This window comes from Choloepus didactylus, chromosome 2 (genome assembly GCF_015220235.1).
Source record: "Choloepus didactylus isolate mChoDid1 chromosome 2, mChoDid1.pri, whole genome shotgun sequence".
NCBI lineage: Eukaryota > Metazoa > Chordata > Mammalia > Pilosa > Megalonychidae > Choloepus > Choloepus didactylus.
Genome location: NC_051308.1, coordinates 216910169 through 216936747, shown reverse-complemented (window position 1 = coordinate 216936747; position 26579 = coordinate 216910169). Strand labels below are relative to the sequence as shown.

Sequence of the window (26579 nt, the reverse complement as noted above, 5' to 3'; positions counted from 1 at the left end):
TTATCTTCTTGTTGATGCCTTAGCTTGGACACTTTTATTGCCTCAGGACTGTAAATTTGTAAACAAATAAACCCCCTTTATAAAAGCCAATCTATTTCTGGCATTTTGCATAATGGCAGTGTTCTAATTTGCTAATGCTGCCGGAATGCAAAACATCAGAGAAGGACTGGCTTTTATAAAAGGGGTTTATTTGATTACAAAGTTACAGTCTTAAGGCCATAAAGTGTCCAAGGTAACACATCAGCAATCAGGTACCTTCACCGGAGGATGGCCAATGGTGTCCAGAAAACCTCTGTTAGCTAGGAAGGCACATGGCTGGCATCTGCTCCAAAGTTCTGGTTTCAAAATGGGTTTCTCCCAGGATGTTCCTCTCTAGGCTCCAGTTCCTCAAAAATGTCACTCTTAGTTGCACTTGGGATATATGTCCTCTCTCAGCTTCTCCGGAGCAAGAGTCTGCTTTCAACGGCCATCTTCAAACTGTCTCTACAGCTCCTGTGCTTTCTTCAAAGTGTTCCTCTTGGCTGTAGTTCCTCTTCAAAACATCACTCACAGCTGCATGAGTTCTCTCTGCCCATCAGCTCATTTATATGGCTCCACTGATTGAATTTAGACCCATCCTGAATGGGTGAGGTTACACCTCCATGGAAATTATCCAATCAGAGTCATCACTCACAGCTGGGTGGGGCACATTCCAAAGAAACACTCAAAGAATTCCAATCTAATCAACACTGATAACGTCTGCCCACACAAGATTACATCAAAGATAATGGCATTTGGGGGACATAATACATTCAAACTGACACAGGCAGCATTAGCAAACTGGAACAATGGGGGAGAGTCTCTGTTTGGGAAGAGGGGAAAGTTTTAGTACTGGAAGGTGGTAAGTGTACCAAAATATTGTTGATGTGATTAATTCCACTGAATGGTACACTTGAGATGGGAAAGTTTATGTTGTATATATGATCCCATAAAAAAGAAAAGAAAGAGCAACTAAAAAGACAATGACAACAAAATGCAATATATGATCCTGGATGAGATCTAGAAAGGGAGGAGAAAAAGCTCAAAGGGACATTACTGGGACATATGAAAAGAACTGGAATATAGACTGTAAGCTTTATATAAATGTTAAAATTGTTGAATTTGATAACTGCAGTGAAGGTGGTTACATGAGTGAATACCCGTTTTCTTAGGAAATGCATAAGGCAGCATTAAGTGTTCAAGAAGCATGATGTATACAATTTAGCAGTAAGTATTCAGAAAATGGACTGATAAATAGACGAATAGATGGAAAGATAGATGACAGAGAGACAAGATACAGCAAACCTGACACAATGTTAAAATTGGTGGATCTGGAAATTTGATAGGTGGGATATGCTAGAGTTCTCTATATGGGGTTTGTATTATTTTTGGACCTGTTCTATAAAGTTTTAAAGTATTTAAAAGTAAAAGTCTTCTGATTGACCAAGATGGTGGCGTAAGATGCTCCAGGGTGCCAGTCTCCCACAGAATCTTTGAGTAACTAGCAAAAACCTATGGAATCATCTTCCTCAAAATTCTGGAGAACAGTTAAAAGGCTGCCATAATAGGCAAGTTCCAGATCAAGAAAACACAGCTTTAAAAATGCACATTTGAAGTGTTCACAAAATGGACTGAACATTTAGAAATTTAAATGTCATGCCCTTGAGGGCCCCTCCTCAGCGCAGTGTGAAGCCAGCCTGCGCTCCATTTATGGGCTCCTGGCCCTGTTCTGGAGGGAGCAGAGTAATCCCTATGCGCACACTAGGGAGCCCATATCTTGGTGCCAATGTATTGGGTGGGGGCCTGAAACACTGAACTAGGAAACTCAGGCTAGCCCTCCCAGAACTTGCCCTGCTAGCAGAAGCAGTTTATGGACAGCTAAAGCTTAATTGTAAGAAAAAATTAAGTTGGAGAAGAAGACGGCAGCATTGAGAGGAGTGGAAGCTAGTTTGTTCCCCTGGAACAACTAATAACCAACCAGGAACAACCAGTAAATAATCTGGAATAACTGCAGGGGGACAAACGTGACTGTCCACTCATCATACACCAGCCTGAATTGGGAGGAATGCCCGAGATCGCAGCATAAAAGCCTCTTCCCACCATGGCCAGAACTGCAAAGCCTTGCAATGCTAGAGAGCAGCACTCTGAATGAGCAAATATAGCTCAGCCCAGCTCCAACTGGGGTTTTAATTAACAAGCGTGGACTGCTCAATACAAGCTACAAATTCCAAACTAGCACACAGAGGCTTTTGGTGACGACTGACCTTGGAAGCTGGAGGGTGGCCGCAGACTGGCCCTGAAGGGGGCTTTCTGTCCCTTTTTCGGCTCGGTGGACAAAGCCTCAGCCATTTTCAGTTCCCAGTACTCTGACTGGGACAAGGATGGAGATAGATAGCAAGGTAGAGACTATTCAAATGCTAATGACCTCTCCATAGGGGGAGTATCTTCCCTAAGAAAAAAGAGGTGGGGCCCAGCTCTACTACCCACCTTCTATTCAGAACCAGATCCCAGAGCCTGAGGGAAAGCAGCCATGGGCCACACCTCCTTACACCAGTCTGGAACTACAGGCTGACAGGCACCACCTGCTGGGCGGAAAAGCACAGTGACTTGAGGCCTCACAGGGTGCATCAATCTTCTAAGACACACCCTCAGGGAGATCTGATACTATTGCCTCCTTCCAAGACCTGAGCCCATTTTTTTCTGTGAAAACCTGATTGAGGTAACCAAGGAAATCAGATGCCTAGACAACAGAAAACTACAACCTACACTAAGAAAAACAAAGTTATGGCCCAGTCAAAGGAACAAACTTACACTTCAACTGAGATACAGGAACTGAAACAACTAATCCTAAATCAATTCAAAAAGTTTAGGAAAGATATGGCGAAAGAGATGAGGCGTGCAATGAAAACACTGGGCATACATAGGGTAGAAACTGAAAGTTCAAAAAAAACAACTGGCAGAATCTATGGAAATGAAAGGCACAATACAAGAGATGAAAGACACAATGGAAACATACAACAGCAGATCTCAAGAGGTAGAAGAAGAAAACACTCAGGAACTGGAGAACAAGGCACCTGAAAGCCTACACACAAAAGAACCGATAGAGAAAAGAATGGAAAAATATGAGCAACGTCTCCGGAAACTTAAGGACAAAGTGAAATGCAGGAATGTATGTGTCATGGGGGTCCCAGAAGAAGAAAAGGGAAAAGGGACAGAAGCAATAATAGAGGAAATAACCAATGAAAACTTCCCATCTCTTATGAAAGACATAAAATTACAGATCCAAGAAGCTCAGCGTACCCCAAACAGAATAGATCTGAATAGGCCTACGTCAAGACACATAATAAGCAGATTATCAAATGTCAAAGATAAAAAGAGAATCCTGAAAGCAGCAAGAGAAAAGCAATCCATCACATACAAAGGAAGCTTGATAAGACTATGTGCAGATTTCTCAACAGAAACCATGGAGGCAAGAAGGAAGTGGGATCATATATTTAAGATACTGAAAGAGAAAAAGCACCAACCAAGAATCCCATATCTGGCAAAACTGTCCTCCAAATATGAGGGAGAGCTTAAAATATTCTCTGACAAACAGACAATGAAAGAGTTTGTGAACAAGATACCTGCTCTACAGGAAACACTAAAGGAAGCACTGCAGACAGAAAGGAAAAGACAGGAGTGAGAGGTTTGGAACACAATTTTGGGAGATAGTAGCACAGCAATGTAAGTACACTGAACAAAGATGACTTTGAGCATGATTGCAAGAGGAAGGTTAGTACCATGTGGGACACCAGAATGAAAGAGGAAAGATAAATACTGGGACTGTATAACTCAGTGAAACCTAGGGTGCTCAACAATTGTAATAAAAGGTACAAATATATTTTTACATGAGGTAGAACAAATGAATGTCAACATTGCAAGGTGTTAAAAATAGGGTGGGATTGGGGGAAAATACTACCAATGCAAACTAGAGACTATAATTAACAGAAACATTATATTATGCTTCCTTTAATATAACAAAGGCAATATACCCAAAGCTAAATGCATATGGGCGGGGGACAAAGGGGAAGGGTATGGGACTCCTGGCACTGGTGATGTTGTCTGATTCTTCATTCTACTTTAGTTTAATGCTATCTTTCCTTTTGTTGCTTCCTAGCTGTCATGTTTTTTTCTCTTTTTTCTTTTTCTTTTGCCCCTCTACCTTCTTTGACTCTTCCTCCTTCTTTGTGGAAGAAATGGAGCTGTCCTTATATAGATAGTGGCGAAGGTGCTGAATACATAAATACGTGAGTATACGGGGAACCAGTGATTGTTTACTTAGGACAGAATGTATGGTGTGTGAACAAAACCATCTTTTAAAAAAATGGGTTGATGAAGAAACCTTGAGGGCACTATACTGAGTGAAATAAGACAGACACATAAGGACAAATATTGCAGGGTCTCACTGATATGAAATAATTATAACATGTAAACTCATAGACATGAAATGTAAGTTACCAGGATATAGAACAAGGCTAAAGAATGGGGAGCGGTTGCTTATTATGAGCAGAATGTTCAACTAGGTTGAACTTAAACATTTGGAAACGGACAGAAGTGACAGTAGCACGTTGTGAGAATAACTAACAGTGCTGGATGGTGTGTGAAGGGTGGTGGAAAGGGACTCAGAGTCACATATGTTACCAGAAGAAAAGTTGGAAGTTAAAAGATGGGAATGTATAAAACAGTGAAGCTGCTGGTGGACAATGTCCATGATTAACTGTACAAATATTAGAAAACTCTCTCATAAACTAAAACAAATGTATGATACTATAACTAGATGTTAATAATAGAGGGGCATATGGGAAATAAATATATACCTATTGCAAACTATATACTATAGTTAGTAGTATTTTAACATTCTTTCATCAACAATAACAAACGTACTATACCAAAACTATGAATTAATAATGGAGGGGGGGTGATTAGGGGTATGGGAGGATTTGAGTTTCCTTTTCTTGTCTTTATTTCTTTTCTGGAGCAATGAAAATGCTCTAAAAATTGAAAAAAAAATTAATTGTGGTGATGGATGCACAGCTGTACGATGGTACCATGGGCAACTGATTGTACACTTTGGATCTTTGGATAATTGTATGGTTTGCGAACAATCTCAATTAAAAAAAAAAAAAGAAAGAAACAATTAAGTCAAAGTGGCCTAGGGCAAAGTCTTATCTGCTTTAAGTCATACAACAGAGCACTTGAGAGAAGGAGAAACTCTATTTCATAGGGAATAGAGGGGGCATTCAAATTCCTGTAAATGGGGGAATTCCTAAGGCCAGGAGCAAGAAGAAGGCCAGGACAAGATGCAGACTCAGAAAAGATGGAGAGAACCCTAAACTTCACATTCGCTTCAGGCTTGTATTTTTGATAGCAGGGCTAAATTCTGAAGGACAGCACTTGCCAATACAGAGCCAATTTGCAAAGACAGTGAAAGGTGTTTTTTGTGTTGATTTGTTTTTGTTAGCTCCTGGCACTCAGGAAAATCTGTCATATCACTAGATGGATACAAACTTAAAGAACAGACAGCTCAGAATCTAAACACCTGAAAACATTAAAATGTACAGTGTGCAAAAAAAGATTATAAAACAAGCAAAGAAAAAGGAAAAATTATGGCCCACCCAACAACACAAGGAAAAAAATCCAAAAACCATCAACAAAGAAGACCAGAATATGGACACAGCAGACAATGAGTACATAAAAAAAAACGATCCTCAATAAGTCTAAGGAGATAAAGGTAAAACAAAGAGAAAGAACTAAAGAATATTAAGAAAACACTGAATGAACAATATGAGAATCCCAATAAGGAATTTTAAAAAGGAACCAAACAGATACTGGAGTGGAAGACCACAATAACTGAAATTAAAAATTCCCTAAAGGGTTTCAACAGAATATTGGAACTGTCAGAAGAAACAATCAGTGAACTCGAAGACAAGACAATTGAAATGATTCAGGCTGAGAAGCAGAAAGAAAAGAATGAAAAAAAGTGAAGAGGGCCTAAAAGACCTGTGGGACACCATCAGGTGTACCAATGTATGCATTATGGGAGTCCCAGAGGAGAAGAAAGGGGAAGAAGAAACATTTGAACAAATAATAGGAAGAAACTTCCCAAATTTAATGAAAGATAAGAATATGCACATTCCAGAACCCAATGAACTCCAAACAGGATAAACTCAAAGAGAACCATGCCCAAACATACAGTAGTCAAACTGCTGAATGCCAAGGTCAAGAAGATCCTAACAATTACAAGAGAAAAGCAACATGTCAGGCACAAGGGAGTCCCAAAAAGAGAAGTGCTGATTTCTCATTAGAAACCACGGAGGCAAGAAGGCAGTGGGACAAAATATTTAAAGTGCTAAAAGAAAATAATTGCCAACCAAGAATTTTATATCTGGTGAGACTGTTTTTCAAAAATCAGTGAGACACTAAGACATTTCTAGATAAATGAAAGTTGAGGGAGTTTGTTATCACTAGACCAGCCATACAAGAGATGCTAAGGGAGTTCTTCAGACTGAAACGAAAGGACACTAGCAGTGGGTTGAAGGGGTATAAAGAAATAAAGATCTCCATTAAAGGTAAACAAATGGGTATTTTTAAAGGCCGTAACTATTGTATTTTTTGGTATGTAACGCCACCTTTTACTTTTACAGATTCTAAAATGCAAATGCATAAAAAGTAATGATAAATCTATGGCTTTGGACATACAAGGTATAAAAGCATAATTAGTAACAAGTATAACAAAAAGGTGGGGGAGTGGAGGGGTATAGGAACAGTGCATGTATATGCTATTGAAGTTAAGTTGGTATCAAATCAAATGTGATTGTTACAGATTTAGGATGTTAAGCTTAAGTCTCATGGTAACCGCAAAGAAAACACATAAAAAGTATATGTAGAAAGAAATGAGAAGGGATTCAAAATGGTACAATACAAAAAATTAAATAAATATGAAAACAGGCATTAACCGAAGAACTGAGGGACCAAAAACGTATTAAACTGATCAGAACCAGATAGTAAAATGACAGAAGAAAGTCCTGCATTATCATTAGTTACTTTAAATATAAATGGAGTAAACTCTACAGTCAAAAAGCAGAGATTGGCAGAATGGATAAAAAAGCATGACCTAACTACATGCTATTTACAAGAGACATACATTAAATTCAAAGACACAAAAAGGTTGGAAGTGAAAAGATGGAAAATTATGCCATACAAATAGTAATAAAAAGGGCTAGAGTATCAGATAAAACAGACTTTAAGCAAAAATTGCTATGGGGGACAAAGAAGGTTATTATATACAGATAAATGGGTCAACTCAACAAGAAGATATGACAATAATAAATATATATGCATCTAATGGCAGGGCCCTAACATATATGAAACAAATACTGACAGAGTAAAAGGGAGAAATAGACAGCTCAACATTAATAGTAGGAGACTTCAATAATGGATAGACCATTTAGACAGGACATCAATAAGGAAATACAACATATGACTGATACTATAAACCAACTAGACCTAACAGACATATATAGAAAACTTTACCCCAAAGCAGCAGAATCCACAATCTTCTCTGTTGCTCATGGACCATTCTCCAGGACAGACCATAAGTTAGGTCACAACACGAGTCTCAATAAAATAAAAAATATTGAGATCATACACTGTATCTTCTCCCATTACAATGGAATGAAGCTAGAAATCAGTAACAGAGGGAGAACTGGAAAAAAATTCACAAATATGTGGAAATTAAACAACATAAACAACCAACGGGTCAAAAAAGAAACTGTATGGGAAATTAGAAAATATCTTGAGGCAAATGAAAACTACGTACCAAAACTTATAGGATGCAGCAAAAGCAGTGCTGAGAAGGAAGTTTATATCTCTAAATGCTTACATTTAAAAAAGAAGAAAAGATCTCAAATTCAAGATCTAACCTCACAGATGGCGGTAACAGAAAAGGCAGAGCAAACTAAACTCAAAGGGAGCAGAAGGAAGAAAATAACAAAGACTAAAAAGAACAAAAAAACAATAGAGAGAATCAATGACAGAAAAAGTTGGTTCTTTGAGAAGATCAATAAAATTGACAAACTTTGAGTTAGGCTGACAAAGAAAAAGGATGAAAAAACTAAAATCTGAAATGAAAGGGGGGACATTACTGACCCCACAGAAATAAAAAGGAATATAAAAGGATACTATGAACAACTGCATGCCAACAAAGAGAGAACCTAGATGAAATAGACAAATTCCTAGTTGATAATTGGTTCAAGTGACTTCAAAAAAAGTATAAATGAATGAAATTCAAAATTAATGTTACATAATAGATAACAAATACTATTGGGTACAAATTTGTTCAAGTGCAAGAACCCAATTTTCCAAATAAAATTAAATTGGGTTTGCATCCCCCCCACCCCAATTTTATCTTTTAGAGATACACACTGAGGTATTTACAAATGAAACGTAATGAGGCCCGGGACCTGCTTTAAATTAACATGTGAAGGGAGAGTGGAGGGAGAAAGAATAACTACCAGTTAATGGTTGTTGGGCCTGGATAATGGGTACATGGGCTCACTGTACTATCCTGTTTTCGTTTGTGTATTCAAAATTCTTCATAATAAGTTAGGGAGGGGGGTGCACCTGCAGGCTAAATACTGCTGAAAGTGGCAACTTTTGAAACCTCTGGTTTGTGAACTTTGTTTATTTTTAACCCATAAAACTACAATAACCAGTACTCCTAATTGTCTCAACTGTGGAAGGAAGATTTATAGAGGTTAAGTGGCTTGTGTAAATCTTAAACCCTTCTCTTAAGTCCCAGTTCTAATCACATATCTGCTACTTCAGAAAGGCTTCTCTGACCACCTCCCACCATACATGCACTTTATAAACCAGCTGATAGGTATAATTTTCTTCAAAAGTTCCTGAAGGAGTCATGTTTTACATTAATGTACATCAGAGATGAGGGGAGGGGGAATGAATATTTACGGAGCACCTACTATGTGCCAGGTTTTGATCTATGTATTTATGGGTGCTTTAAACACACATAAAACCTAATTGTCCAATATCCTTGTGAACTTGTAGTCTAAGTGGGCAAGGACCTTATCAGTCTTGTTCTGCTTTCTGTCTGATGTAGGTGCTCATGAAATGTTGAATGAGTAAGACAGGTATCCTCATTTTCCAGGTGGGAACACTGAGGCTCACAAGTTAAATAACAGACTATAAAGTCCCTGTATGCCCTTGCCATAGCACTGGCATGGGTTGGCCACTTCACAACTACTCAAATTATTAACTTCAAAATGAGCTGAGAAAAAAAAAGTCAATGCACTTGAGCTACCCTTTATACGTGGTCACTAACAGCAAAAGTCTGGCAGAGTGCGGGATTAAACATCCATGGGCTGCAGGTTACTTAATAACCGAAGGTGGCAGCAATAGCAGAGAGGAGAAATGTCAGTATCACTGAGGACAAGATTAGGTAATGGGGGAGCTGTGAGAAAGAATCCACTCAGGCTATGAAAAGAAAGGGAGAGTGGTCCTTCCTGACCTAGTGTCCAAATGTAAAACGCAAAGACACAGGGACAAACAGTCTCCCAGATGTTCTGTTTCATCATCCACATTAATCTATGTCATTCTCCATTTATAGCAAATCCACCAAGTGCCAAGTAATGTGCTGGGTGCCACGGGGGTGGAAAAGGGAGGGGAGGGTGTAGGTTGGCCAAGAACGAATAAGATGATCTGTTCGCCAAGACTTTGCAATCTTGGCAGGCGCTAGGAAGTGAAGAGTGGGCACAGAGCGGTCCCCAGATCCCTCCATTCACTTGGGGGCTGAGAGCTTTCAGGAATTCCCCCTCTAGAACCTAAAAACAAGCAATGACAGATCTTAAGAAGAAGAGAACATTGATAACCTAATCTATGGGTTTCCAAATCCTAAATGAGACCATAAATTCTGACCCTGATCTATGCCCCAAATGTCCCACATCTGGAGAGATCCAGATACCACATATGACCTCCCACAGCTAGGGCAGGGGAAGCTTCCAACTCCAATCCTCTGGCATTCCGTGGCTAAGGTCCCAGGCTCCCTGACACCAACTCCCCTAACTTGGGAAAGCCACTGACCTCTCTGGCCCAATTTTCTTACCTACATATTGAGGGGATCAAATTCTCAAGTTCCCTTCCACCTAAAATTATTTGAGTCATCTGAGCTGCTTAGCCCCTCCAGGTATAGACAGTGGTCCCAGATCCCAACTCTACCCAGAGCCCCATTAGCATTCCCTATCTTAACACGGGTACTGTTAAAAGGTTCTGTGGCTTACCAGAACCCCCATGGCTCCCCAGGCTTACTACAAGCCTGTTCTACACACCCATCCCCAGCTTTCAACGAACAGGGCCCTACCTAGGCTTTCTCTCCCATCACCCAACGTAAGCGACTCACTCGAGGTTACCTCGCTTCTCTAGCCATTTCTTCTCGTCAACACATATGCCACTCTGCATCAAGAGGTGGAGTCGCCACTCTGCATCAAGAGGTGGAGTCGCTCCCCACCTCCCCACCCCCCCCCCCCGTAATTAATCACAAACGAAAAGGTTCTCTCACCCCTAATGCCTGGACGGTAACCGTGATTCTGGACAATCCACCCCCAACTTGCAGGAAATTGGGCCATAAAAGCTTCCTGCCTCCACTCAGCTCCAGATGTCTCAGTCCGGGACTCAACATAACCTCCCACACCTCTCAGCCTTTAACCACTAAATCAGCCTCGGATCCCCTGACACGACTCCTCAAACTTAGATTCCTCAAGAACCCCAATCCTAACACTCCCCGACCTGAAATATGGAGCCTCCCCTAAACTTCGCCGGAACCCGAGACCACGACCACAGCTCTCTCGCACACCGCCTCACCACCCCTCCCCCCATCCTCCCCCCTACCCCTACCCCCATCCTCCCCCCCAAAGCGCCCAAGCCTCAGCGCCCAAAGCCCGGGCCTCCACAGCCCGCAGCTCCGCTCCCGGGCGAGAAACAGGCATCCGGACCTCCGGCCGCCCTGACCTTGGAGTTCCGCTCCTACACCGGGCCCGACCTGCCGCTCACCTGAGTACCCTTGCCAGCCCCGGGCGGCCCCAGCAGCACGGCCCGAATGCCTTTAGGGCTCTCTCCGGCCGATTCGGCCGCTGGCACATTAGGAGCCATGTCCGCGGATGCCTCTGGTGGCCGCACAACCGCACGCCTCGCAAGTCCAGCGCTTCCAAGCCAGTTCTCCACGCACGCCACGCACGCCACGCACGCCCCGCTCCGCGCTCACACTGGCCGGTCGCCATGTCCGTCAGCCCACTCCGCCCGCCCCCGAGAGTCACAGGTACCTCAGTTTACCAACCACGCCGCGATACTGGGGAAGACTGATTTTGATTGGACAGAATCGGTGCGGGAATAAGGAAGGGGAGGGTCATCATGGCCGAGGGGTCGGGGCGGCTTGTGGCTGTCGCGGTGGGTGTGTGGAGTAGGCGGGAACTGGGGAAAGAAGGCCAGGGGCCACGCTGGGAGTTCTGGTGAGGCATTTGGCAGTTTCTGATGCCAGCAACTCTAGAGTACTGGGCAACTATGGGAATGTAAATGGGTAAAAATCATTTAGACAAATTGGCAGTATGTATCAAATGCCCTTTGGCCCAACAATTCCGCCTCCAGGAATTGAAAGGACATAATCAGTGATACGTGCAAAGGTTATGTAACAAAGATGTTAATGGCAGCATTTATGATAGAAAGAAAAAAAAAAAGGCAGTACCCCAAATGTCCAACAAGAAGAGACTGGTTAAATAAATTGCAATGTGTTTGTATACTGGAATCCCCCCATTGTGTAAGACCAATCACGTGGGAAAATGTTCACCAAGCAGGATACAAAATTGCAGTTACAACAAAATCCCAGTTTTGTTGGATAGTTACAAGCGATGATCTTCGTGTAGTGTTATTACAGGAACTCCCCTTTGTACATTTTTATATATTTGAAAAGCTCTATAATGAATTCTGTAATAAGCAGGTATGGCCCTTGTAAGAAGAAAAAAACTACGACTTTTTTAAATATGAAAAAGAAAGTTTTTCTCAAAAGAGATGATCCTCCCTTGGAAGGGAAAATAATTTCTACAGCTTTTTTGTGTGTGAAAGTTCTGTCCACACCCATTATGAAGCAACCCCTGAAGGCTGGGCAAAACCAGCCCGGAAGGCCCCTTTGAACCTTTTGTAGAGAGTGTGATTATGAAACAATTATGTTTTCCCCACAGGCTCATAATCCAGTGATGAATTTGCTGTTCCTTTAACAGTGGTCTCTTCTACTTTACCACAGAGAAGCAGTTAACATTCATGTCCTCATCACCACACTGGACTTTTTACAAGGTGCCTGCTTCATCTTGTCAGATCCTCCCAGAGACGTTAAAGGAGCAGGGTGGTTATGCCCATATATCAGAAAGGAAACTGAAGACTAGATATGTGATGACCAGCCCAAAGCCGCACAACAGTTCCACTCAGGCTGGGGGTGTTGAGCTTGTGCCCCAGAGATCCCAGGGCTTATGGGGAAGGGATGAAGAGTAACAACATTTCCTCTGGTGGGAGCTTCTTCATGGCCCAAATTCACTTCAATTCAATAAGACCAGAGTCTGTTAAGGTTTGCTGTGAGTAGGGCACCAGGCAAGGGGTGTAGGAACAGCGTTCCCCTCTTGCCACCCATCCCTATGGTGATTCTGACCAGGCATGGACCCTCAGGAGGGAAAGCAATAAGACTACCCATAAATACCCAAAGTGTAAGATTTATTTATTCAATTGAAAAAATGTCCTAACACAAAAGAACAAATATTGTATTCATATCTCTGTATTCAAAGAGACAGATGGTAGACAAGACATTGCCAGGGGCTGGGGAGGGGGACCTGGGGAAATGTTGCTTAAAGGGCAGAGTTTCTCTTTGGGGTGATGAAAAAGTTTTGGTGATGGATGGTGGTGATGGTGGCACAAAATTGTGAATGTGATTAATACCACTGAACTGTGCACTTAAAAATGGTTAAGAAGGCGAATTTTGTGTTTTATTTATGTTGCTACAATAAAAATTTTAAAAAAGAGAGAGAAAAAGATCAATGGCTGCCATGGGTTCTGGGGGAGAGGAGGAGGGATGAATAGGTAGTACAGAGGGCAATTTTAGGACAGCAAAGCTGTTCTGTGTGATGCTGTAATGATGGATATAAGACATCAGGCATTTTTCAAAGCCCGTAGAACTGTATAATGCAAAGAGTGAATCCTAATGTAAATCATGGACTTTAGTTAATAAAAATGTATCACTACTGATTCATCAATTGTAACAAATATACCATGCTAATGGGAGATGTTCATATCAGGGGAAACTATATATATTGAGGGAGGTATTATGGGAACTCTGCAATTTCTGCACATTTTTCTGTAAACTTAAATCTGCTTTAGAAATAAAGTATATTATTATTTTTTAAATGTTGTAGGCTTTGGGGCATACTAAGGGCTCCTGATAGCCCAGGAGAAGGAGGGGGTATCTCATTCATTTATTTACTCAGCAGTATTAATTATTAATGATAACTGCCACCATCCACCTATTATCAAGTACTATATGCCAAGCACAGTGCTAAGTGCTTTACATGAATCATCTCATTTAATTCTCACAACAACCTGTGTATGAGGTAACTGCTGTTATTATCTACATTTTTTAAATCGAGGAGACTAAGGCACAGAAAAGCTAAGTGCCTTGCCCAAGTCCCGTGCCTAACCTTGGCTGAACTGAGATTGGAACTCAGCCCTGACTGGACGGTGTCCAGCACTGGAAGGAAACCAGACAGGCAGAATCTTCCAGCATGGAGCTCACAGTCCAGCTAGAGGGATCAGGGACATCTTTGTGAAACAGAAGGACCTTGAACGATGGAGGGGATTTGGTTTTGGGGTAGGAGTGCAGGACATTTCAGGTTGAGAGACCATTCGGAGCAAACCTTCAGAGGTGGGAGTCAGTTAGGTGTGCTGTGGGTTTTATCAAGTGGACTTCGGGGAATCAGGAAGTTTCTTTGTTAGGGAAGTGATGATCAGATTCACATTTTATCTTTATATCTCTTGCAGGACAGACTGGAGAGGAGAAAAAGGGGTGAGTGTGAGAAAAGTTAAGTATTTCTGTCAATGTTTTGTGCTCCCTGCCCAAAAATGTCCAATCCTAATCCTGGAACCTGTGAATATGCAACCTTACATGGCAAAAGGGACTTTGCAGATGTGATTAGGTTAAGGATCTTGAGTTGGGGAAATTATCCTGGGTTATCTGAGTGGGCCCAATGTAATCACAAGCGTCCTCACTAGGGAAAGAGGGAGGCAGGAGAATCAGGAAAGGAAATGTGACAATGGAAGCAGAGATCAATGTGATGTGATTCCTGCCAAGGAATGCAGGAAGCCTCTAGAAGCTGGAAAAGGCAAGGAAACAGATTATCCCCTAGAGACTCTGGAAGGAATGCATCCCTGCTGATATCTTGATTTGAGCCCTGTAATACCATTTTGAGCTTCTGACTCCCAGAACTGTAAGGTAATAAATTTGTGTTGCTCTAAAGCCAAGTAATTTGTGGTGATTTGTTACAGCAGCGATGGTTAACTAATACATGTGCTTTGATTGCAAGCCACAGAAACAGACTCTGGCTACATTAAGCAAGAAGGAATTCATTGGGAAGACATAGTTGAGCAACCAGAGGCCTTAGGAATGATAGAGCTAGGGCTGCCCTGGGAAATCTAGATGTTAAGAACAGGTGGACAGTGCTGGGGGTGGGGGGACATTTATTCCCTACACCAGCTTTTTCCAGGTGGAAGGACTTCTTTTAGAGTAACACTTTTTTGTCTTGTCCTGCCCCCTCACCCACCTATTACTCCCCAGAGGAGGAGGGCCTTACCTGATCAGTGAGTTTGGGGAGAAAGAACTGAGTCAACTCAGAAATTGTTCTCTTTCTCTTTGAGATCTGCCTGTCTTATTTGAAGCATGTTTTTTTTTGCTCTGTTCTTCAATGCCCGAAGTTTTCCATGTTCTGGTCCTCACTAGGAGGACTATGATTTTCCAGCACTGCCTGAGACCAGATGGGGAAGTTGAGTTCTAGGATCCACTATTAGTAAGTCCGCTTGTCCGTCAGACCTAAAGACACATCCCTAGCGGCTTTGTTGGTTATAAAGGTGATATTTGGTCTCCCTCTGCCTTACTTTTGTGGCTATTTATTTGGTTCTAAACTTGAGTGAGGCCATCACAAACCCCAGCAAACAGTTTCTCATGGATTTTGCAATCTGCATGACTCAGCTCCCATCATTTTCTATAAATGTGCCATTTCACTCAAGATTAAAATTTTGGGCTTGGCTTGGATCTCATGTTCGCTCCTTGGCAATGGTGGAGGGTACTTTGATTAAGAGTTCCCTCAAGACTGCAGGAGGAATAGTTACCCAAAAGAAAATGTTGGCAGTTTCCAAAATAAAAGGGAAAAAGGGAAGAGTTACTGAGCAGGCAGAAACAACAGATGTCTACCACAGGGAACTGTCACAAAGGTCCAGGGGAAAGATAATGAGGGCCTGGGTTATGGAGATAGAATTAATGGGACTTGACACGAGATCAGGTAGAGATGAGAAAGCTTGAATCTTGAGACTGGGTGTCTGGAAGGATGGTGGTGACATTAATATTCATTTCATTCATTCATTCACTCAGTGTGCGTTTAATGGGTACTTATTACTTGTCTAATATTGTGCTTGGTGCTAGGGATTCAGTGGTGGACAAGTTGAGCAGGGGCTCCACCCTCACAGCACTTGAGGTCAAATGGGAAAAAAAAAAATTAACAAAACAAGTGTTATGGATTGAATTGTGTCCCCCAAAAGGCATGTTCAGCTAATCCCCAGTGCTGTGAATGTGAACTTGTAAATAGGATCTTTGAAGATATTATTTAAGATGAGGCCAAACTGGATTAGGGTGGGCCCCTAATCAATATGACTAGAGTCCTTATAAGGAGAGGAAATTTGGACAAAGACACAGATGACTGATACAGAGACTGAGATGGGGGGTGGGGGAGGGAGGGAGGGAGAGAGAGAGAGAGAGAGAGACAGACATACAGAGACAAGCGATGATTGCTGGGAAGCCATCACTGGAACCTTACAGACTTCAGAGGAAGCACAGCCCTGCTGACATCTTGATTTTGGACTTCTAGCCTCCGGAACTGTGAGACAATACATTTCTGTTGTTCAAGCCAGCTAGTCTGTGGTACTTTGTTATAGCAGCCCTGATGTTCTGGTTTGCTAATGCTGCCATTACGCAAAATACCAGAAATGGATTGGCTTTTATAAAAGGGGTTTATTTGGCTACAAAGTTACAGTCTTAAGGCCATAAAGTGTCCAAGCTAAGGGGGTACATTCACTGAAGGATGGCCCATGGCATCCGGAAAACCTCTGTTAGCTATGAAGGCACATGGCTGGTGTCTGCTCCAGAGTTCTGATTTCAAAATGGCTTTCTCCCAGGATGTTCCTCTCTAGGCTACATCTCCTCAAAAATGTCACTCTTAATTGCTCTTGGGGCATTTGTCCTCTCTTAGCTTTGCTAGAGCAAAAGTCTGCTTTCAAAGGCCGTCTCCAAAATGTCTCTGTAAGCTGCAGCTCCTCCCTCAGCTCCTGTGTGTTCTTCAAAGTGTCCCTCTTTGCTGTAGCAAGCTCGCTCTTTCTGTCTGAGCTTCTATAGTGCTCTAGTAAACTAATCAAGGCCCACACTGAATGGGAAGGGCCATACCTCCATGGAAATTATCTAATCAGAGCTATCGTCTATAGTTGGGTGGGTTGCATCACCATGGAAACACTCAAAGAATTACAATCTAATCAACACTGATACGTCTGACCACACAAGATTGCATCAAAGATAATGGCGTTTTGGGGAACATAATACATTCAAACTGGCACACCTGGCAAACTAAGTAAGCTGTTTTTGATTACAGTATGGCGTGGTGGATGCTATACTGGGGAAAGTACAGGCTGCATTGGGAACACATTGGAGGAACACCTTGTTCAGATTTGAGGGGAAATGACATCTGAGATGAAACCGTAAGGACAAGGAGGATTTGCCTAGAGAAGGGGAAGGGGAGGGATAGTCCAGACAAAGGGAGTAGCATGTGCAAACACCTGGAGGCAAGAGAGAATATGGCAAGTTTGGGGGGCCTGTGGTGCTCAGCAGAGGAACACTTCTCTTATGTTTTGGGAATCTTCTTTGGAAGGGACTTGGGGGAAAACTCCCACATCTCACTCTACAGAATCTGAAAGACAGAATCTTGCCCACCTTCCTGGCATCAGGGGAGTGAGGACATGACTCAGTTTGGCCAGTGTGATATTCCTTAACAAAACTTTGACCTTTGAGCGAAAGCCTGTGTGATGGTTAGGTTCATGTGTCACCTTGGCCAAATGATGGTACCCAGGTGTCTGGTCAAGCAAGCACTGGCCTAGCCATTACTGCAAGGACATTTGTGGCTGGTTAATAAACCAGAAGGCTGATTTATTAAATTATCAGTCAATTGGTTGCAGCTGTGACTGATTACACCACGAAGGGTGTGTCTTCCACAATCAGAGAATGTAATCAGCTGGATTTAATCTAATCAGTTGAAGACTTTTAAGCAAAACAGATAGAGAACCTTCACTTCTTTGGCTAACCAGCGAAACATTTCCTAAGGAGTTCATCAAAGTTGCCAGTTCGTTCCTGAGGTGTTCATTGAACACGTTCTTTGAAGTTGCCAGTTCACTGCCTGAGGAGTTCATCAAACATCTTCACTGGAGTTGCCAGTTTGCTGCCTGCCCTATAGAATTTGGACTTATTCATACCCACAGTTGCGTGAGACACTTTTATAAATCTTATATTTATAGATGTCGCTCATTGATTGTTTCCCTAGAGAACCCTAACTAATACAGCCTGAGAGCTCAGCAGCAGTAGAATTGGCCAATGGTCAGTAGTGGCCATTCAAACCAGGCTTTCCCTGTGCCATTCTTTGGCTGAAATTTTAGTCTAATTGCTTTTGGTGTCTACCTATCTGTGCTGGTTTGAATGTATTATGTCCCCCAGAAAAGGCCATATTCTTTGATGCAATCTTGTGGGGCAGACATATTAGTGGGGATTAAGTTGGAACTTTTGGATTAGGTTGTTTGCATGGAAATGTGCCCCACCCAACTGTAGGTGATAACTCTGATTAGATAATTTCCATGGAGGCGTGACCCCACCCATTCAGGGTAGGCATTGATCAGTGGAGCCATATAAATGAGCTGACGGGCAGAGGGAACACAGTGCAGCTGAGAGTGACAGTTTGAAGATGAGCTATAGCCAACCTGAGAGAGTAGCTACAGATGAGAGACAGTTTCACGTTGGCTGTTGAAAGCAGACTCTTGCTCTGGAGAAGCTAGGAGAGGACAAACACCCCAGGAGCAACTAAGAATGACATTTTTGAGGAACTGCAGCCTAGAGAGGAACGTCCTGGGAGAAAGCCATTTTGAAACCAGAACTTTGGAGCAGACGCCAGTCATGTGACTTCCTAGCTAACAGAGGTTTTCCGGACACCATTGGGCATCCTCCAGTGAAGGTACCCTGATTGTTGATGTGTTACCTTGGACACTTTATGGCCTTAAGACTGCAACTGTGTAACCAAAGAAACCCCCTTTTTTAAAAGCCAATCCATCCCTGGTGTTTTGCATTCTGGCAGCATTAGCAAACTAGAACACCATCTTTGGAATTCCTGTGCATTCCACATTATTCAATAAATTCCTTCACTGCATAGTTAGCCACCAAAAACCATAATTAGTACAAAACCAAGAGTGGGCCAGCTTGACTGGAGTTACAACTCAAGAAGGTAAGGGAAGACAGAAGCGGGTGCGGAGGAGGGACTTAGGGGAAGTCCTTCTTGGGGCTTCTGGGGAAGACTTTCCTCTCTAGTAAAGCCCAGGAGGACAAGCTCCCTTCCTGCCTACCTGTGGGTGTTGAGGGGGCATACAATGCTCTAGGCTGTAACTGCCGTCTTGGGACTGTCAGGGAAGAGCTGAGAGACTCTTTGAGGGGAAGTAGACCTAGATTGTGACATCCTGAGCTGCTGAATTAAGCAACCTGGTCTCACTTTCCTGTGGACTGCTTGAGATGGTTAAGCCACAATTATTTGGGCATCCTGGTACCCACAAGTCATCCAACCCCAATGGACCTCAGTTCCTCTTTGCAAAATGAGGATGACTGATGCCTGCCTCCCAAGTCATAGGGAATATTGAATTAGATGATGGAAGTAGAGTATTTAACACAGTGCCTTACTCATGACAAGCACTCAGTAAATGTTAACTGTTAATACCTGCATAAAGGTGAGCACCAACGCCACAAAGCTGATGAGTTCATCCTGGGAGAGGATAGAGAGAAAAAGAGAATGAAGACTACTGGAGTGTATTTGTTTCCTAGGGCTGACATAACAAATTGCTACAAACTGGGTGGCTAAAAAACAACAGAAAGTGATTCTCTCATGTTTCCAGAGGTTAGAGGTCTGAAATCAGGTTGTCCTCAGGGCCAGATTTCCCTCTGAAGTCTCTGGGGAAGAACCTCTTCCTGCCTGTCTCCAAGCTTCTGGTATTTACCAGCATTCCTTGGCTTGGAGATGCACCCTTCTCATCTCTGCCTCTGTGGTCACATGACAATCCTCCATGTGTCTGTCTGTGTCTCTGTTTTCTCTTCTTCTAAGAACACCAGTCATTGGATTAAGGACCCACCTAATCCAACATGGCCTTATCTTAATGAATTTCATCTACAAACACCCTGTTTCCAAATAAGGTCACATTCTGAGGTTCCAAGTGGACATGAATTTTGGGGGGACACAATTCAACTCATTATAAGAGCCCAACACTTGGGAGTGAGAAGAAAGAGGAGCCAGCAAAGTTGATGGTGTTCTTGCATAATAATACAGCCTGCCTTCATGGAGAAGTCAGAGAAGATGAGGACTGAGAGAAACCCCTTGGACTTGGCCCCAAGGAGTTTGTCGATGCTCTTTAACAAGGGAACAGCTACAGTTGGAGGTCAGGGTGGGGGTTGGGTTGAGGTGAGGGAGGTGTGATTGGAAATCCCATCTTCTTGAGGCTTTTCAAGGAAAGGAGAGCCAGGAGAGCTGGTAACCTGTGGGGGTGGCCAAGTGGAAGGTGAGATTTCTTTTAGAAGGGGACATCCTGTTTATCTGTGGACCTGAATATCATGTTTAGTTTTTAATGTTAGCTCTTTCTGCAACCACAGGTTTCCATCTTTGTGCCTCGGGAGGAATGACATGAGGAAAGGCAAAGAACAAAAGAGAGAGAGTCTCAGTTTTGGGGTTCTAAAAACTGAGGTCCTGCCCCAAGAAAACAATTTAGAAGAAACAGAGTCACTTCCCCACCCCAGAGGGAAGAAGAGAGTCAGAAAGTCTGTGGATCACTGCAAAGGGGTTCTGTGACTTGCCCCTCACTGCTCTGGAGGTGGGTGGGGTGGGGAGTGGCAATGATATGATCCCCAGGTAGGTTTGGGAAATCCTAGGGCAGAGGAGGATCCCTCACTTCTGTCTCACTCTCTTTCTCTCTGTACATTGGGGAAGCCCAGGAAAACACACTTCAGAGCCTCCACCTCCACCCCACGCTGCAGAGCAAGGCCGAGGAGCTGAGACACATCCACAAGTCTCCTTGTGCCTCAATGAGCTACCAAGGGCAGCAGAATGTGCTTCTGCATGTTGTGGCTTGGAGTGGGGGCACCAGTGACCGGTGGATTAGACGAGACCTTGAGGAGGTATAAGGAGCCCCTGAGGAGGTACAGGAGCTTGCAGCAGGGATCTCTGTGGACAGGCGACTGGAAAACAAATAGGAACAAGGACATCCTCATGTGCCCTCGAGGAGGAGCCCAGTGCCAGGGTTAGCTGCTGCTGCTGCCATTGTTACAGGTCCAAGATCCCTCATCTAAACCCAGATATGAATCAGAATTGAGAATTTTTTTTCAGACTTGTGAAAAAGGAGATACAGGGTATACACTATACGTTATGGAACATACTACCCCTAGTATGGTCTGGGCACAGAACCAGGTAATAAAACACATTAATATTTTTGCAGTAAAATATATGGTATAAATAATTGAAAATAGTCATGTCTTCAGGTCAGATTTTGCTGCCAAGTTACATTTGGTGTGGTGTTTTAAACATCTTTCCTAAAGCAGTCCTGAGAGTCAGCTTTGACCCCTTCCTTCCCCTCTCTCTTTCCAGATCCAAGTTGTCACCAAGTCCTGCCCTTTCTATCTCCTTCCCCCCATCCTCCTTGCTACTGCATCAACTCAGGCCACCCCACCCCACCCCACCTTATGCACCCCAAGATTACTGCAACAGCCTTCTGGATGACCTCCCTGCAGCCTCCAGGGTCTCCTCCATGTTGCTGCCATGGAGAAGTCCATGTAGACCGGGTGTCCCATCAGGATAGTGATGTGATTAACAGAAAATTACCAACAGAATTAAGGAATGTCCACTTTCTTTCATAGTCTCAGGTATTGACACTTATCTGTTTGGACTCCACCAAGCAGGAGACAAGGTGCATGCTCCCAGATGGAAGGTTGGGTGGATTAGGTCTTCCTAGGTGTTTTAGTTTCCTGGGATGCTCAAGCAAATACCATGAAATTGATCGGGCTGAACATAGGGAGTTTATTCACTCATGGGTTTGAGGCTAACAGAAAGCCCAAGTCAAGGCATCATAAAGGTGATACTTTCTTCTTGAAGACTGGTGTTCTGGGGTTGGCTTCCAGTAATCCGTGATCCTTGGCTCCTCTGTCACATGGCAATGCACATTGCGGCCTCTCCATTCTCTTCTGGGTTCTGTTGAATTTCAGCTTCTTGCTTCTCTGAATGAATTTTCCTTTTTATAAAGGACTCCAATAATAGGATTAAGACCCATCCTGATTGAGGTGGGCCACACCTTGACTGAAGTAAGCTCATCAAAATCTCCTACTTACAATGGGTTCACACCTACAGGAATGGATTAAGTTCAAGAACAGGTTTTTCTCAGGTACATACAACTTCAAACCACCACACCAGGTTCTATCCTGAGATGTCAGCTGCTGCTGCCCTATAAAATGAGGGTTCTGCTTGGTGCAAGAAGCTCCTACCTCCCATTAAAGTCTGGCTGCTTCCTAGTTCCTCCTGACTGCTCAGGATTTGTATTGTACCTGCCTGATATTCAGGTAAAGTAACTAGTACAAAACACACACCCCAGAGTTAGTTTCTCAGATTTAAGAGGGACAGGCTTCAGTCTGCCTGAGATCTACTCCTGCAACCCCAAATCCAATGTTGACCATGGTGAGCCTGACTGGCCATATACATGGTCCTGTCTTGTCTGCTTCATTGGTCATGGCAGTCAAGAACCAAAGCAGGCCAGGAGGCCAGCTCTGCCTACTTCTGCCAGCAAAGGCCAAATGAAATCCCAGGCCTTCTCAGGCCAGAGCAGCAGCCTCTGGACCCAGCTGCTACAAGTGTGTGTGTGTGAGAGAGAGATGGTAGCTCCAGGGTTTGTACTGTTGCAGCCTCAGTGAAGCAAGTGACCTCGGGACTTCCCTTTTACTCTAGCCTTGTGGCAATCATGCTTCTCCATATCCTAATAAGAGTTACCAATTATGGAGCTAGCATCTGTACCAGGCTCTGTGCCAGCATTCTATATGCAATCTGACTGAGCTATCACAATACTCTTATAATGTCAGAACTACTATTGGCCATAATTCATCGATGGGAAAACTGAGGCTCAGAATAGTTAATTGGCTTGTTTGAAGTCATACAGCTGGTGCAGCAGCTTTGTTTGTTTGTTTGTTTGGTGGTTGACCATGCTGCTTTTCAGAAATAATTGATGTTCCTCTTTACGGGTGGATCCCTGTCCTATTGAACTTGGGCGAGGGCATGTGACTTGCTTTGGCCAATGAAACGTGAGCAGAAGTGATGTGCAAGCCACTTCAGGGCAGAAGCTTTTGAGAGTCAGTGCAGGCTCCACATGTTGTTTTTCCTGCCTCTGCAGTCATGGAAGCCTATGTTGAGATGGAGCTCTATTAGTCCTTGAGAGACTACCATGAGCAGAGGCTGCCAGTTGACTCAAGATGGACGTGCAACATGAGCAAGGAAATTATTTTGTTGTTTTAAGCCACTGAGGTTTTCCCAGTTGTATATCTTTTTTTATATAACAGCTTTATTGAGATATAATTTACATATCATACAACTCATTTATTTAAAGTGCACAATTCAATGGTTTTTAATATATTCACAGAGTTGGGCAACCATCCTCATAATCAATTTTAGAACATTTTCATCACCCCCTAGGAAAACCCCTTACCCCTTAGCAGTCACTCCCCTTTTTACTACCACTCTCTTGCAGCCCTAGGCAACCACTAATCTACTTTCTTTCTTTCACATAAATTGAATCGTATAATATGTAATCTTTTGAGACTGGTCTCTTTCACTCAGCCTAATGTTTTCAAGGTTCAACCATGTTGTAGCATGTAGTACTCACTTCTTTTTATGGCTAAATACTATTCCATCATATGGATACACCACATTTTATTTGTTTATTCATTTATCAGTTGATGGATATTTGGGTTGTTTCCAGTTTAGGGCTATGATGACTAAAGTTGCTATGAACAGTTACATGCAAATTTTTGTGTGGGCATATCTTTTTGTTTCCCTTGGTTGTATATCTAGAGGTGGAATTGCTGGGTCATATGGTAACACTATGTTTAACTTGAAGAATTGCTGGACTTTTTTTTCAAAGTGGCTGCACCATTTTACATTTCCACCAGCAATTTATGAGGGTTTCAATTTCTCCACATTCTAGCCAACACTTGTTATTATCTGCCTTTTTTTTTTTTAATCAAAATCATTCAAGTGGTAACTCATTGTGCCAGATTGGATATGTTGTGTCCCCTCAAATGCCATTATCTTTGATGTAATCTTGTGTGGGCAGACCTATCAGTGTTAATTAGATTGTAATTCTTTGAGTGTTTCCATAGAGATGTGCCCCACCCAACTGTGGTGATGACTCTGATTGGATAATTTCCATGGAGGTGTTGGCCTGCCCATTCAGGGTGGGTCTGAATTAAATTACTGGAGCATTATATAAAATCAGACAGAAGGAGCAAGTTGCTACAGCCAAGAGGGACACTTTGAAGAAAGCACAGGAGCTACAGATGAGAGACAGTTTGAAGATGGCTGTTGAAAGCAGACTCTTGCTCCGGAGAAGCTAAGAGAGGACAAATACCCCAAGCGCAACTAAGAGTGACATTTTTGAGGAACCACAGCCTAGAGAAGAACGTCCTGGGAAAAGCCATTTTGAAACCAGAACTTTGGAGCAGATGCCAGCCACTTGCCTTCCCACCTAACAGAGGTTTTCCAGACACCATTGGCCATCCTCCAGTGAAGGTACCCGATTGCTGATGTGTTACCTTGGACACTTTATGGCCTTAAGACTGTAACTGTGTAACCAAATAAACCCCCTTTTATAAAAGCCAATCCATCTCTGATGTTTTGCATGCTGGCAGCATTAGCAAACTAGAACACTCATTGTGATTTTGTTTTTCATTGTCCTGATGGCTAATGATGTTGCACATTTTTTCATGCACTTGTTGAACATCTTCAGTAAGACATCTTCTTTGGAGCAATGTCTTTTCAGATCTTTTGTCCATTTTTTAATGGGGTTATATGTCTTTTTATTAATGTACTGAGTTGTAATAGTTTTTTTATATATTCTAGATTCGAGTGCCTTATCAGATATATTATTTACAAATATTTTCTCTTATTTTGTGGGTTGTCTTTCCACATTCTTAATAGTGTTCTTTGGAGCATAAAAGTTTTAAATTTTGATAAAGTTTATTTATATTTTCTTTGGTAGCTTGTGCTTTCGGTGTCATATCTAAGAAACTATTGCCTGGCCCAAGGTCACAAAGATTTATCCCTATATTTTCTTCTAAGAGTTTTATGGTTTTGATTCTTATGTTTAGGTCTTTAATCCATTTTGAGTTAATTTTTCTCTCTGGTATGAGGTCCAGTTTTGCGTGTGGATATCCAGTTGTCCCAGCACCCATTTATTGAAAAGACTGTTTTTCTCCATTCTATTGTCTTGGCACCCTTGTCAAGTATCCTTTGACCATTAATAAAAATTTCTGGATTCTCAATTCTATACCAATGATCTGTATGTCTATCTCATGCCAGAATTATAATGTCTTGATTACTGTAATTTTGTAATAAATTTTGAAATCAGGAAGCATGAATCATTCGTCTTTGTCTTTCTTCTCCAAGACTGTTTTCACTCTTCTAGGTGCCTAGAATTTCCCTTTGAATTTTAGGAATTGCATTGAAACTGTAGATCAATTTGGGGAGCATTATCATCCTAACATATTTAAGTCTTCTGATCCATGACCATGGTGTGTCTTTTCCCAAGTTGTTTCTTTACTGCAGCAAAATCTAACCCATCCTAACTGATCTATGCTTCATTGGGATTAAAGTAAAGAGTCTGGACTGGAGACACGACACCAAGATCCACTCACTTACTTAGTGGAGGCAGGGATGTGAGTTTCAGGGGTTTTATTTAATTACTAAGCAGACCAGTTCCCTCCCACCTGTCAGAACACCCCCCCATCTGTGCCCGTCACAGGCTTTACAGCCCCACCTGAGCTGGCACCCACTTCCCAATCTCTGTACCATCCTTCCTGTCTCTTTGCCACCCAATCCACAAAACTGAGATGTGGTTTTCTAAAGAACTGGCCAAGTTGAAGTCACCAGAACAAGCAGAGCCTTTAAGTTACTGTTTTGAGGTCACTGTGACCAAATGCTGATTTCCATGAAAGCTTCCAGCCTTCCAAGAAAAAGCTTCTGACATTAGTGGCAACAAACAGACCCTTGGTGGAAATGCTGCACATCAGACACTGGCTGCGAGGAAACCCTTGTGGAAAGACCCAGAAGTTCTATTGGAAAATGACGATCCAGAGCAGAGAGCACTGGGTTGTAAATCCCCCCCATGAGATTCGGTGAGCCCCTGCTGTCAGGTCTCTGTGGTCCCTGGGTCAGGGAACTCACGGTCGATAGGGAGAAAAGTGAGTGGATGGTGATAACACAGTGTGATCGGTGATGTCTGTGGGTTAATTTAGTCATTCCTTCATCTGGCCCATATTTATGGAGCCCTCCTGATGTTCTAAGGGCTGGGCATTTGTGTAAACCAGCCAGGGACTCTCCTTGCCCTCCTGAACCTGACAGTCTAGGAGACATGAGAAAAGTAGATGCAAAGTGCTAATAGAGCACTTAGCAGGGGCAAATAACCTAATCTGGGGAGGGAGTCAGGGAAGCCTGGGATGGCTTTATAAAGGCTATGACCCCAGAACTGAGTCCTGAGGGATGAACAGGAACGAGACAGCAAAAAAGGAGGAGGAATGGCATTCCGGGCAGAGGGAAAGGTTTAAGCAAGGGACTGGAAGCATGAATCAGCTTTGTACATTTGGCAACTTCAAGTAGTATGGTATGACCAATGCATTA

At 42.7% G+C, this 26579-nt stretch overlaps 1 protein-coding gene across 2 annotated transcripts in view; it reads right to left on the bottom strand.

Annotated features, from left to right (window-relative positions):
• Positions 1-11283, bottom strand: part of AK2 (adenylate kinase 2) — a 40715-nt gene extending 29432 nt beyond the window's left edge. For both annotated transcript variants that reach the window (XM_037827820.1, XM_037827819.1), the window contains exon 1: positions 11119-11283. In XM_037827820.1, the coding sequence (XP_037683748.1) occupies positions 11119-11217 (99 nt within the window). In that variant the 5' untranslated portion in view covers positions 11218-11283. The remainder of the gene's footprint in view (positions 1-11118) is intronic.
• Between the last annotated feature and the right edge of the window lie 15296 nt (positions 11284-26579).